Source organism: Mustela erminea, chromosome X, assembly GCF_009829155.1.
Source record: "Mustela erminea isolate mMusErm1 chromosome X, mMusErm1.Pri, whole genome shotgun sequence".
In the NCBI taxonomy this organism is placed as follows: domain Eukaryota; kingdom Metazoa; phylum Chordata; class Mammalia; order Carnivora; family Mustelidae; genus Mustela; species Mustela erminea.
The window spans coordinates 117,241,030-117,255,950 of NC_045635.1; the positions used below are offsets into that span (position 1 = coordinate 117,241,030).

The window sequence follows — 14,921 nt, forward strand, 5'->3', positions numbered from 1 at the left end:
CCTATGACAAGCACAGGACACGTCTGCAGTGTCACATCTGGCTCACCTTGATCAGAAAAGAATATAGAACAGTATTATAAACTAATTATACAGACTACTGCGATGAAAGGTGGCCCATAAGGGCTGATATTACGCAAAACCATCAAAATGTAACTATTAGAATAGTGAACATCTCAGTTGGGATCTTACCTGCGAATTTTCATCTAAGTTTTCCAACTTCTTTATTTTTTGTTTTACTTGACCTATGTTCCCGGTTACATCTGCCAACTCTGCTTGCTGGTTCAACAGAAGTTCAACTTCACTCACAAGCTATAAATAGGAAAAAAAAAATACAAGTCTTAAAAGCATACAAGGTATTAAGCATTTTCCCTTAATCCAGTTTTGTAGGAAATGCTAGTAAAAAGGACAGCAACACGGAAAAATGGCATGTGTGGAGAATACGTTGTTATTTTATTCTCAGAAACTGCTATACTCTATTAAAATCTAACCTCCTGGATCTCGGGGTGTGCTCATGAGATAGAAGATATCACTATGTACACAGGCAGATATATGCGGACATGTACCAAAGTGTATGCATGTGTATTTACTTGCATATTATATTCCCAAGCTCTGTGGTCAGTGGTCCTGGGAACAAAGACCCTCCAGTAGTAATGAACACAGCTGGAACCTAGAAAAAGAACCCAGGGCTCCTCAGCCAGATGGATGATTCCAGGACTAAGGCAGAGTACGTATGAAATGAACTTGGAATATCTCTTTATCCCAGAAAGTAAGGAAGGGATGACAATAAAAGAAGTCTGGCCATGTCACAGGGACACAGTAGTCAGTCTGAAACACCAAAATCGTGAAGAACAAAGAATGACAAACCATCACAAAACTGGGAAGTCACGAACCCTCAAATCAGATACACAAAGAAACGGGGAGAGGGAGAACCCTGGCCCCCAGCGGCACGTCTGTGGGAACTGGGGAATACGGAGGGCAGAGTGAACTGGGAAAATCAGCATTCTGCAACCATCATAGTAAGGACGGGCAGAAGCAAGAATCATTCATCGATGCTAAACCCACCCAGAACTTTTGATAAACAGCAAAAGGGTTATATGACCTTACATTTTCTCCCCACCCACTTCTTACTAGTTACAAGCAGAAGGAGAGTAATGATACCGTGGAGAACTTCTACAGCACCCCAACAGGGTGATAGGAGCACACATCAACAAGGAGGGGCAGGAGGACCCCACTTACCCCTGAATGGAAGAACACGTCACTTACATAGTACACGTGCTGGTCACACAAAGATTAATCTAATCGTGAGAAAATGTCAGACAAATGGGAGACGAAGAACATTTTATGTGAAAAAGAACTGTACTCTTCAAAAATGGCGGTGTCATAAAAGACAAAGAAAGGCAATGGAAATCTTCTGGATTAAAGGGGACTAGACATGACAACTTATACAGTACCTGACCCTCTAAGGCTGAATCCTGTACTGGAGGGGGAAGAGATGATAGAAATGACATCATTGAATCAATCATTAAAACTGGAATACCAACAGTAGGTCATGTAAAATACTGCATCCTTTAAATGTCCGGAATTTGATCATTGGACTGTGGCTATGCAAGAGGATATTCCTATCCTGTATATTCAAGAATATTTCAAGTTTGAGAATATGTAAACTCTTCTGGATGGCTGGAATTTACAAACAAGATTTTTTTGAAGTTAAGCTTCTACCTATAGAACCTTTTTGCAGGTGACCATGAGATACAGATCATGTCAGTGAAATTCAAATCCAAGACCAAGGACGACAACACTGATTCGCAAGGCAACAAGGATTTAAAGAAACAATAGAACTATAGGGCAAGAATTTTCTCTGGGTGGCAAATTAACAAGGAAGTAGAGGCACAATGGGTGTGCTTGGGAAGGAGTTATTTTTTCATGTGTTCGGTTGAGGAGAAAGACACAAATATCCGGAAGGCCCAAGAGCAACCTGGCCTATTCTTTCCTTAAGGAAGGTTTCATAGAGAGCACCACATTCCAAAATCTGCTGGCATCACAGGAGGGAAAGGGCTAGAGGTACCTGATCCCGTGTTCAGAACAGATGAAATACCGAGCGAGTGTGAAAAGTCATGTGGGGGAAACAGGCTGACCCCATTCAAGAGAGAAAAGTAGGGAGCTTTCCTCGGACCTCCCGGTAAAGTACTATGAGAGAGACTGCGAGGAGCCTGACCCCATGTGATGCATTTTCCAGAAGCATCCGACAAGAAGGTACTTCTTTGTGACCTTTACCAAAATGTATAATTAGACACAGTTTCACTTCATGCATTAGGCTTGTCATAGAAATAAATTATTGGAGCTGAAAAATTTTCTGTTATATCATGTTAAATATGGTCAGTATAGGTATATGGTATTAAAAAAAAAATCAAGAAGGAAGTGGGTATTATTTCCTTGGAAAGCTGAAAGGAAATTTCAGGCTGAAAGCATTTTATATGTAAAATAAATTACAATAATAAACATCAGGGTGAACAGCAACTTAGTCCTGTCTTACATGTTAGCACTCACGTGCTTGCTCATAGGACATTAGTAAGCAAGAAAGACAACTTGGAGAGGGGGGTGGGGGATGGGAGTCACTGGGGGGTGGGCATCAAGGAGGGCATGTGATGGAATGAGCCCTGGGCATCATAGGCAAGTGACAAATCACTAAATTCTACCCCGAAACTAATAATATGCTATATGTTAATTAAACTGAATTTAAATAATTTTTTTTAAAAGAAAGACATCCTGGCAGGGTTCACTCACATCTGCCCCCTCTTCATCTCTCTCTGGATATAAAGGGGCATCTTGTGAGATTATATTTCTGATGATCAAGGAGTGAGAATCTCTGGCATAATGGAAAAAAAAATGTGAAAAGGAGTGTTTTTACTGACCTCTTGAAAATCCTGCTCGAACTTCCATAGTTGCAAATACTGCTGCATTTTTAGTTGGTGTTTCTCCCAAAATCCATCAAAAGCGATCTCCATATCATGTACTTGAGTCAGCAACCTTAACAAAGTGAAGTCATTAGAAGCCCTTCTCGTCTTGTAGGTATGTACATAAGCCCGGTCTGGACATTAAGAATCAGAGTCAAAGTCAGAGGCCGTGACACCCGGTCCACGAATAGACCATCGATGTCCACAGAACCTCTTATACAAGCAAACTATTCTCTGGGAGACAACCAGGGAAGGTGTTCTGATTCCCAGAGGTCCAGGAATATTTTCATGCCTAACAGATGGCAGCGAAATGCAGAATTCCCTTTCAGAGGGATAAAATAAGAAACTCTAAACCAAAAGGAGAGTACTCACTTGTTAACAGTCTGCCAGTCCCCATTCACGTGGTGACGGTGTTCAAGCCTTGAACCGACGGGGTCTTCGGTGCTGGGCACTTCCAGACTTGTGAGGAGGATTTTCCCCTCTTTGGTTACTGCTGTAATATCGTTCTGTAAAAAGGCACAGTGGGATGTAGCCTAATCGGAATGACCTAAAGAGAAGGAAGCATACACCTACAGCATGCAGAAGACAAACGGCCATTCTAGAACAGCCTCTACTGAGGACATCAGTGCCACGGAATTCAAAACCCATGAGGATCTCCAAGAAGCCTCTGGCTGCTGAGACGGAAGCTGCAATCACTGTTTCTACAAGATCTTTACGGGCTCCACTTGTCGTTTCCTTCTCTTACTGGTAGAAATCTCTAGTTTATTCTGTCCTACGAATATTTCCAATGTGCTCCAACAAAGCAGGAATAGCGCGGTACACTCCAGTGGAGTCCAGGGCCTTTCCTACTAATCCGTAATCATGACCAAGTGCTGACTGCCCTAAGTAGGACGTTACTGCACGTCTGGGTTAATTAATTCATCATGAAGCATATGCTTCTTTTTTTTTTAAAGATTTTATTTATTTGTTTGACAGAGAGAGAGATCACAAGTAGGCAGAGAGGCAGGCAGAGAGAGAGGGGTAAGCAGGCTCCCCGCTGAGCAGAGAGCCCAGTGCAGGGCTCGATCCCAGGACCCTGAGATCATGACCTGAGCCAAAGGCAGAGGCCTTAACCCACTGAGCCACCCAGGCGCCCCACATATGCTTCTTTCTATTCAGAAGGTCTTAACCTTGGTGGGTAGATTTTTCAGGCACCTAAGAGTGATCTGTGACCTCTTTCAGGAGATCCAAGGGTCCTCTGAAACGTTAAGCAAAAAATCCAGGCGTACGTGTGTTTGTCTGGGAACAGGTTTTGTGACACCAGCCGCCACAAGTGAGAACACAGGAAGCGCACACGTTTACGAAGCACCAGCTCCGTGCCGAGCTGTCGTGCACACACCGCATACTCCATTTCATCCTCACAGCGACCCTACAACGTGCACAAGCTTCATCAGCACCAGCCTCGTTGTGCTCGTAAGTTAACTCCACCTCGGAGAGAGGAGAAGCCAATTCTCTGATCACGGAACTCAGGAGGGACAGAGCTGCCTTTCCTTGAACAGTTTTATGTTTAGACTACGATTCAAAATTTCAGTTTCTCTCCTCTTCTTAATTTAAAAATGTCACCTCAAAAAAAAATTAAAAATTAAATAAAAATGTCACCTCGACACAGAGCGTCTACCTGGGAGGGCCCCCCCAGCAAGCCTACTGTCCTAGAAAGGATGTGAATTATTTCGTAGGTGCTTCTTTAGATCAATCTTTTTCTTTTTTTCGTCTTCAGATCATTCTTCAACTTTCTGGGGAAGGTGAATCTCAGAGCACTTGGTGATTGTCTGAATGGTGACTCGGAATCCTTCAAAAGCCAACACTCCAGACAGCTGTGCAGGAGGGCAAAATAAGCTTGCCATCTAAGGTCTACGGCACGAAACATCAAGAACTAGGACTCTGGGGGCTCCTGTTATCAAAGCACGCAACTCTTGGTTTCGGGGTCATCGGTTCGAAGCCCCACGCTGGGCATGGAGCCTGCTTAAAAAAACAAACAAACTAGTACTCTATGGAAAAGAAAGCTTGTAACCAATTTGGTGATGTTGGCCTTGGTCACAGGTCTCCTGCCTCCTCCTCCGCTTCTCCTTCTCCATTTCACGTTGCTCCTGTGGTGGATACTGAACTAGAACACCTGTCTGCCTTTTGATTCTCCAGCTTGCCAGATGAGAGGGCCTTTTGATGAGACAAAGAATACACGATAACGAAGATGATCCTAGGTTTCTATTTCTGGGGCACTTAAAAACCATCGTATGAACAAATAAAGCACTTCACAGGAGAAGGCACCATTTGCAAAGGGGACCGTTGCATTCAACACACCCAGGACATTCTCCCTGCCCCCCAATCAGCATGAAATAGACAGGCACTGAACACCTCTCTAGGAAAAGAAAGACCACGGAGAACGTTCGTTTGTTGACTCTACCAGACATACCTTTAACATGTGATACCTTTCAGCACGAACTGCAAGGATTTCTTCTATTGAAGGAATGTCATCTGGTAGTTCTGTCTCTGCCAGTTCAGTTCCAAAGGACTGTAACATCTGAGCCATTTCTTTCACTGTGAGAGCAAAATTTTCTATAGCCTGCAAAGAGCCAGTGAACCTTTTAATTCCATGGAAACGGCCATGGACCAGTAACTGTATTTACTTTTATTTAGCTCTGACAATGCACATATACGATGACCTCTCCTCTGCTAAGAAAAGGTGACGTTGCCCTTGGCAATCAAATCCAATTTTGCATCTGAGCTTCTATGAAACTAATGCAAGGTGAAGAGTTTTCTCGAATGCCTTTTATCCAAACATCTGTACTTATTTCTTGAACATCATCGAAAACAAATTTCTTAAGTTTCTTTTTTCTAGTCATCTGTACACCCAACATGGGGCTCAAACTCATGACCCTGAGATCATGACCCTCAAACTCCTCCAACTGAACCAGCGAGGCATCACTGAAAATTTCTTAAGATGCCATGTACTGAGAAATTTGTTTTCTGCCTTGGTTTAGGCCTATCCTATTAAACTGTGCAAGTGTAAAATGGCTTTCTATGAACTCTACTTCTGAAGAGATGAGAACATCAAAGCCACTTGATGTTCTTTATTATAACTTATGAGCAAGCATTATCATTCCAAACACAGCAATGGACAAAGGTGATGGGGGAACAAACTGGTCACGACAATTCATTCAGGCAGAAGACTTGAAACTGTGATCCCAAAGGCCCTGTTGCCCTAAAATGTCAAGGAAGGTTGTATGGTTGATTGTTTCCAAAATCAATTACTCAGGAAAAAAAGGGGGGGCAGCATGTAGAGACCATATAAAGGTTATGTTTCCCATGCAGCTCAAGGTAATCTGCTCTTTCATTTAAAGTCTCATGGGTTATTAAAGGCTAGACACCACTAATTTTGACAATACACTTTTCGTATGAGTGAACAGAACTGTTGAATGACAAATAAAGATGAACGTGGAATCCTGATTTAATTCAGTATCACTTTCTTCAGAAGGGTTCCCTAATCTCGGGGATGCGGAGTAAAGAGCCTTACGCTATAAACTCACACCTTGAGGCACGGGGCCCTTGCCTATTTGTAAATCTCTCGGACAGAAGGCATCTCTGCTATCATTCTAACAGCCTCAGAAGCATCACTCGAACGAGAGGAATACTACTACTCACACTTCTTGAGGGCTGCTTCTCTCATTTGATCTTCCCAGTAGCCCTAGGAGCTAAAGTACTATTATTCCCACTTTATAGCTGGGAAAACCGAGACACAGAGGGTATATAACTCGTGCCAGGTTATATAGCTAAAACTCGGCAGTGCTAAAATTTGAACCCAAACTCTTTGTTTCTCCAAGTTACTACAAGGCCACCAGGAGGGGGTGGGCGGAGCATGATCACCTTACTCCCTAGGTCCCTCCTTCAATGGCCATCCTCAGTGACTCTGCAGCATTCCTAAATATTTCCTCTGAAAGAAAATCGAGATGTTGAATTATATGTTTTTCAAAAATAGGTGCCCCAGATACCTGTTTTTCCCAAAGAGGAAAAAAAATTCTCGAACTAGATTTAAAGGTGAATATGAACTATAGGCTCTACAGTAAGGGCGAAGACAACATACATTTCTGAAGATGATCCATTCACTGTGGCAGTACTGCAAGGTGCCGCCTAACTCAGGGGTTAACTGCTTGTCATCAATGTATGTCAGCAAATCACTAACTGAGCTCAGCATAACCACCTATATAAATAAGCAAGAAAGATACCGTTAACTGCCCTTCATGGCATCCCTCCATTCAATTGTACAATGAACTTCAGCATTCATCAGCACAAAGTTATCTTATATAAATGGTTCTAACAGTCCTCTCCTGTACCCCCCCACACACATGTACGCACTACCTTCTTTAAGTAGTAACCATTTTCATTTACGAAACATTTCTCTGTAAAGCAAGACTGATCTCCATAGAAACCCAAATACCTAATTCTCCTTGATCTAATATTTTGTACTGTTAATGGCCAACCTTCTGAAAGAATGTTACGCCTACACCAAAGTAAAAGGGCTTCAATGCGGCAAGTTAGAACTTAGGAGGAGGGACTGGTCTTTGCAAAAGTATCACAATTTATGAGGGCTCTATTCCTTACCCTGAAAACGTATAAAAATAGCTTTTAAAAAAAGATCATGGTACTATGAACTAGCTCAGGATGTAAGTTCATGGGAGTCAAATACATAAAACACACACTCAATTTTTTTTCTAAAAATAAAAAGTCCTGATTTTATACACACGCACGCACACATACACACACACACATATATAACGTATGTGACAAAGATATTTTTTCAAAAGGAATTGCTCATTATAAACTGATTAGACTATTCCTTTATTTTAACAACAGAAGGAAGACTTTTAGGCATTTCAAATTTATAGTTTGGGAAGACAAATTCTATCTTTCTCTTCTAAATGCTTTGTGAGCACAGGTAAAACATCAACAGCATGGTACAAATTCCTTATGAGAATTAAAGAGAGAAAAAACATTTAAATAAAATACTCTTACTGGTAATTTGAGCATGAAGTCTTCCTGGCTAAATCGAAATCCAATGTCTGTGAAAGTTCGTTGAAGAAAACTGGTAGGACGCAGAACCAAAACCAAGTGCAAGTTCCCAGGAAAAGAAACCTGCAGAAAGAAAAAACTGTCAAAACATCCACTCAAGTAAGCACGTAGCAGAAAATATGTAATGAAAGGAACTGACTTTGAAAGTAATAAAGGCCACTAAAAGGACAAAACTTTAAAAATGGATATTGATACAATCTAAAAACATGGAAATGGAAATAAAACTAGTGTAAGGTCATCAGATCAGACCCTCGCAACATCCACAGCCTGGAATTTTCTCACACTACAGTAAATCCCAAGTTACAGAGAATTCTACTCTTGAACTTCATTTTATTTTTTTTAAAGATGTTATTTATTTATTTGACAGAGACACAGTGAGAGAGGGAACACAAGGAGAGAGAGTGGGAGAGGGAGAAGCAGCCTCCCCGCTGGGCAGGAAGCCCGAAGCAGGGCTCGATCCCAGGACCCTGGGATCATGACCTGAGCTGAAAGCAGAGGCTTAAACCACTGAGCCACCCAGGCGCCCCTTGAACTTCATTTTAAAGTTAGTCATTTGCACTTGAATTGCATTTATTCTCTGGGAAACAGAATTGAAAGGCAGGATCCTGGGATAACCCTGCAAACCAAAGGGAGCTTCAATACTGTGTACCTGCACTAAAAAAAAAAGGAAGCAACCTGTGCTGTGGAGTCTTATTTCTAGTTTCACCCAAGCAACACTCACTGAGTATCATCTCCATGTCCACTCCCTGAAGTTAAGTGCATGATTGTCACGCACCATTAGCATTCAGTCACTCTATAACCCAAGTTAGTAAGTGAGATGAAGGAAATATAGAATACTATGCAACAGGAAGTGATAGTACAGGGCATCCTAGACCTAGGAAAGTCAAAACAATCTCTCTGAAGCATAAAAAGGAATTAATTGGGTCAGAATGTCATTCTGGAGCACTAATGTTTCTAGAATACTAAGATGCAATAGGCGGCCAAGACATAATTACTACAAGACCAGGAGGGCACTATGTAAAATTAGTGAGATTTAAAATAGTATGGTCCAATATTCATATGGGCCAATATTCATATTCAATATACATCAAATGTCTAGTAGGTCAAGTAACTTGTAACTTTATCATAGTACGTCTTGGTAATAATCCTGAGAAGTAGGTCCCAGTCAAGAAAGGTGGAGGAAAATGATGCCAGGGAGTGTGGCAATGGGAAGTGGTTCTAGAAAGATGGACAGGAGCCAGATTAGGAGAGACCTTGGGTTCTTCCCTGGAGGCAAGGGAAGACTCTAAGAGGTTTTAGGCAACAGAGCAATATAGTCAGATCTGCATTTTGGAAGGATCGCTCTGGCTTTAGGAAAGGACAGGACTTGGACAAGAGTGGAAACGGCCTGATGAGCTAGGAGGCCGGCCCAGTAATGCAGATCAGGGCTGATGAGTTTCTGAAACGCAGAACAGCTGCAGTAATTAGTGGAGGATTTAGGAGGTACAATATGTAAGACACGATGACAGACTGTGTCTGATGCGAGAGACCGCACCAGTCAATAACCAATCGCTCGAGTAATGGGGTGCATGACAAGACCCTTGCTGACATGGGGAACACAGGAGAAGCAAGGGTTTTTTTTAAACTTTAAAAAAAAAATTTTTTTTTTTAAGTAATCTCTACACCCAACACAGGGCTCAAACCCATGACCGTGAGATCAACAGTCACATGCTCTTCCAACTGAACCAGCCTGGCGCTCCAGAAGAAGTGGGTTTTAAGAAGGGGGACAAGAGACTGATTCCCCAATCCTGCACACATGGGGCTGGAAGGGTCAGCAGGACATCCAGGTGATGACCATCAGAGAGACATGTGGACAAGTCCAGAGGGAAAGAAGTCTGGACTGGAAATGTTGAGTCATCGGCCCCCAAACAATGGATTAAAGCAGAACAGGGACAAACATGACAAAAATGCTTAAAATGAGCCATCGTTCAGGCAGGCTGGAATATTCATAATGGAACAGAACTATGAAACAAACATTAGTAAGCTACAAAGTGGAGACGGGGGTTACATAAGAACTCTGCACTTCCTGTGCTTGATTTGCTGTGACCCTAAACCTGCTTTAGAAACGAAAGTCTAGTAACAAAAAGAGTAACTTTCACTGAGGTGTAAGACCTAGACTTTCGGGAAAGACACATTTAAAACTGGAGATTTGGGGGGAGCGCCTGGGTGGCTCAGTCAGTTAAGCCTCGGACTCGTGATTTCAGCTCAGGGTATGATCTCAGGGTCTTCGGACTGAGCCCCACGTTCGGCTCCATGCTCAGCAGGGAGTCTGCTTCTCTCCTTCTCCCTCGCTCTCTGCCCCTTCTCCCACTCTCTCTCTAAAATAAATATATAAATCTTTTTTTTTAAAAAAACTAGGGATTTTTTTTTCCCTCTCATAAACAAGAGGGGGGGGCACCCAGGTGACTCAGTAGGATAAGCATCTGACTCTTAATTTTGGCTCCGGTCATGATCTCAGAGTCCTGGGATCCAGCCCGAAGTCGGGCTCTATAGAGTCTACTTGGGATTCTCTCTCCTTCTTCCTCTGCCCCTCTAAATTGTGTGCTCGCTCTCTCTCTCTCTCTATTTCTCTGTCTCTCTCTCTCTCCATCTCAAATGAAACCTTTAAAAAAATTTTTTAAATTTTCAATTTCAAGGGCGCCTGGCTGGCTCAGTCGATAGAGCATGGGACTCTTTATCTCCGGGCTGTGAGTTCAAGCCCCATGATCGGTATAGAGATTACTTAAAAATAAAATATTTCGGGCACCTGGGTGGCTCAGTGGGTTAAAGTCTCTGCCTTCAGCTCAGGTCATGATCCCCGCACCGGGCTCTCTGCTCGGCAAGGAACCTGCTTCCCCCACCCCCTCTGCCTGCCTCTCTGCCTACTTGTGATCTCTGTCTGTCAAATAATAAATAAAATCTTAAAATAAAATAAAATAAAATAAAATCTTTCGGGGCACCTGGGTGGCTCAGTCAGTGAAGCATCTGCCTTTGGCTCAGGCCATGATCCCGGAGTCCCAGGACCAAGACCTGCATCAGGCTCCCTGCTCAGCGGGGAGTCCGCTTCTCCCTCTGCCCCTCACCCCACTTGCGTTCTCTCTCTCTCAAATAAATAAAATCTTAAAAAAATAAAACAAAATCTTTAAGTCCAATTTGAGAGGGTCATAAATCCAGAGTTAAGTGGCAGTGAGAACCAGAGCAGGGAAGAGGACTGAGTGTGAGACTCACGAACAGGTGAAAGAAAAGAGGTTAAAATTAAATCAATAAATTACTCAGATTACAAAAAGACACAAATGGGGATGGCTGTCCAATCATGACTCCCCCAGACGGCCACGTGTGTGCTACCCTCTCCCTTCGTGAGAAACGTCTCGTCCTCTGCTGTACGCTGAATGGTTACATCCTCCAAAACTCACGGGGAAACCCCACCCTCAATGTGAGCGACTTAGCAGGTGAGGCACTGGGGACGTGATTAGGTCACGAGGGCGGAGCCCTCACGAGGGGATTAGTGCCCTCATAAAAGAGACCCCAGAGAGACCCTCTCGCCCCTTCTGCCACGTAAAGAGGCAGAGAAAAGACAGCCATATATGAACCAGAAACCAGGCCCTCACCAGACACCGCAACTGCCAGCACCCTGATCTTGGACTTCCAGCCTCCAGAACCGTAAGAAATAAACACCTGTTGTTTATGGGCGCCTGGGTAGCTCAGTGGGTTAAGCGTCTGACTTCAGCTCAGGCCATGATCCCAGAGTCCTGGGATCGAGCCCTGCACTGGGCTCTCTGTTCAGCAGGGAATCTGCTTCTCCCTCTGCCTGCTGCTCCCCCCACTTGTGCGCTCTCTAGCGCTCTCGCTCGCTCTCTCTCTCTGTCCCTGACAAATAAATAAATAAAATCTTTAAAAAAAAAAAAAAAAAACCAACCTGTTGTTTATAAGCCAGGCACGATATTCTGTTGTCACAGTCCAAACACAGTCTCTTACTAGTGTTACTAGAGAGAACTGCTCTCTTTCTTCAAGACCTCGCCCTCCCAACACACCCTGATTAGTAGTGGATGAAGAGCTGATGTCAGGAGGACCCAAGCCCTGCCCTGGGTTCTTCAAACTAGCGTTGCCGGACAAAAGGTTGGAGGGTGCAGTTCAAGACCCACTTGCGGCCACGAGCCCTGCAGCTGGAGGAGGCTTATGTCAAAGAACAGAGCTAACGTGAGAGAGAACTGGAAGGAGACAGAGTCCCAGAAGGATGTGTAGGCTACCCTACAGCATGTACATCATGTGCATTTTACTTTATGCTAAACAGGGTACATACTTCCTACAGTTACTGTAGGAATTAAAATAAATAATGAATATAAAGGCATTCTATAAACCCTAAAATAAAATACTCAAATAATGAATCATGGCACACTACATCCAAAACCAATAAAGTACTTTAGGGTGACTAACATAACCTAATAAAAAAATAAAGAGATCGTTTTTAAATTTTACCAAGGATTCTTGGACCTAAAGGCAAGTGGGTTTAGGTAGAAAACTTGTGGGTTATCGATAAAGGCTTGCTGAGGGGGAGGCTGGCAGAAACTTGTGAGAACTCTGGACCTATTTTTAGACTGACAGCGGAGTCTGCTTCTACCGCATTCTCTTTAGGAGTGAAGCCTTTCCTTCTTTTTTTTTTTTTTTAAGATTTTATTTATTTTTTATTTGACAGAGATCACAAGTAGGCAAAGAGAGAGAGGAGGAAGCAGGCTCCCCACTGAGCAGAGCGCCCGGTATGGGGCTCGATCCCAGGACCCCGGGATCATGACCTGAGCCGAAGGCAGAGGCTTTAACCCACTGAGCCACCCAGGTGCCCCAAAGCCTTTCCTTCTTCTTCAAATAGACACATTCCCAGAATCATTATTATACTTACCAGGCTTGACCCAGCTTGCCTTTTTACTTTTTTTCCTCTTAAATGAAATTGAAAGCACCCTACCTTTGCCAGCACTTCAAGCAAAATCTGCTTTATTCTGTCCTGGACTCTAGGTGGACCTGGTCTCATCATCCTTGTCTCTCTGACTTTTTCCTTAATGTCATACTCTCTGGTCTCACATAGGAAATCTCTAGATGCAAGGCCCTCGGGCTAAGCGAATGAAAGCCTGGAATACTGGCCCACCTCCCAAGCCATCAGGGGCTGCAGAGTGAAAATCAGGATGAGGACACTATTAGAAACACAGAAGGCCACGTGGCAGCTCTCTGGCTGAGGTAAGGCCCCGGTCTTCAGCCTGCCATTCCTCGGAGAGCAAGGCTGTCCCGCAGCTAGGTCCAAGGACAACGAATTACACAGGAGGGAACAAAGCTGAGAGGAGAGAAAATTAGAACCAGTGCCCGCAGAATCCATAGGAAAACAAGTACAGGCAGGGTTTAGGGATATCCGTCTGCTGATAAATGAGGGATTTTATGTTAGCTAATTTTTTTTCATATTTCATTTTATTTACTGTTTATAAGTTTTATTTATTCATCTATTTTTAAGTCATCTCTTACACCCAACACGGGACTCAAATTCACAACCCTGATATCAAGAGTAACACACTCTTCTGACTGAGCCAGACACACACCCCTGTTAGCTATTTATTAAATCAGTTATTGCCTATAGGGCGCCTGGGTGGCTCAGTTAAGCGTCTGCCTTCCGCTCAGGTCATGATCTCAGGGTCCTGGGATCGAGCCCAGGCTTGATCACTTCAGGCTCCACACTCAACAAGGAATCTCTTCTCCCTCTCCCTTGGTGCTCTCTCTCTGTCACCCTCAAATCAATAAGTAAAATCTAAAAAACAAAATCAGTTACTCCCTGTATTTGAAAAAGTGGTTTATCGCAAACAATGACACCTGTAAAAAAAAAAAAACTCCTCTAAAGATAATTCTATATTCTAATTAAATCATTCTTAAGTAAAACTTCCTGATTATTTTATCATACATTCTCCTTCCTTAATTCATTCAAAATGCTTAGTGATTTGCTCGTCATAAAAAGCCCACAAAATTAGCGTTTTTAAAGAAAATGCATTATCAAGGATGAAAACTTCAGCTAGTGCTTGTATAATTACATTTACAATGTTTTTCATTATACAGTAATTTTAGAATCTTTATTTTGCTACCATGTGGATCCTCCTAGAACACGTGGGCTTTGTTAAACTAATAGCTACTCTCAAATTTAATAGCCATTTGGAGCAATAAATACCTTGTAGGCCAGAGCTTTATAACCACCAAACAGCTGGGTGGCCCTCGAACAATCCCATCTGATTGGTCAGTCATGTTTTTTTAGAAAATGAAATCCTACAGTTCAGACCCTGTATATGGTTTCCATCCCTCGCGCCCATCAGATCCCGCATGCAAACCAGACATACTGGATTTTTTGATCCCCGTTCTTGTTTACTTATCCTGAACCTAAACAGGTGCTTGCCACACTGTGTAGTTAGAGCAAATCCATAACCTCACATGAACGACTACTTTCCTTAGCTTTCTTTAGCCAAAAAAAAAAAAAAAAAAAGTGTGTGTGTGTGTGTGTGTGTGTGTATACATACAGCACACGGAATACAGAAAATGATCCTATGTGGTGTTATACGGTGACAGATGGGAGCTATGCTTGTGGGAAGCACAGCATAGCCCAAAGAAGTGTCCAATCGCTATGCTGTGCATCTGAAACTAACATAATACTGTGTGTCAACTAGACTCAAATACAAAATTTTGTAAAGTTGTTTTTTTAAGGGACGCCTGGGTGGCTCAGTCAGTGAAGCGTTTGCCTTCGGCTCAGGTCTCGATCCCAGATCGAGCCCCACATCTGAGCCCCACATCCGAGCTCCCTGCTCAGCAAGAAAAGAAAACCTGCTT

At 43.0% G+C, this 14,921-nt stretch overlaps 1 protein-coding gene across 7 annotated transcripts in view; it reads right to left on the minus strand.

The window, feature by feature from the left end:
• MCF2 (MCF.2 cell line derived transforming sequence) overlaps window positions 1–14,921 on the minus strand; it is a 105,018-nt gene that overhangs the window by 41,983 nt on the left and 48,114 nt on the right. For 6 of the 7 annotated variants that reach the window (XM_032331401.1, XM_032331400.1, XM_032331405.1 and 3 more), the window contains 6 exons: window positions 8,001–8,120; window positions 7,072–7,188; window positions 5,404–5,553; window positions 3,327–3,460; window positions 2,913–3,027; window positions 190–309 (listed from right to left, as the gene is read on the minus strand). In XM_032331401.1, coding sequence (XP_032187292.1) covers window positions 190–309; window positions 2,913–3,027; window positions 3,327–3,460; window positions 5,404–5,553; window positions 7,072–7,188; window positions 8,001–8,120 — 756 coding nt within the window. The remainder of the gene's footprint in view (window positions 1–189; window positions 310–2,912; window positions 3,028–3,326; window positions 3,461–5,403; window positions 5,554–7,071; window positions 7,189–8,000; window positions 8,121–14,921) is intronic. The other variant, XM_032331403.1, reaches the window with a different exon arrangement.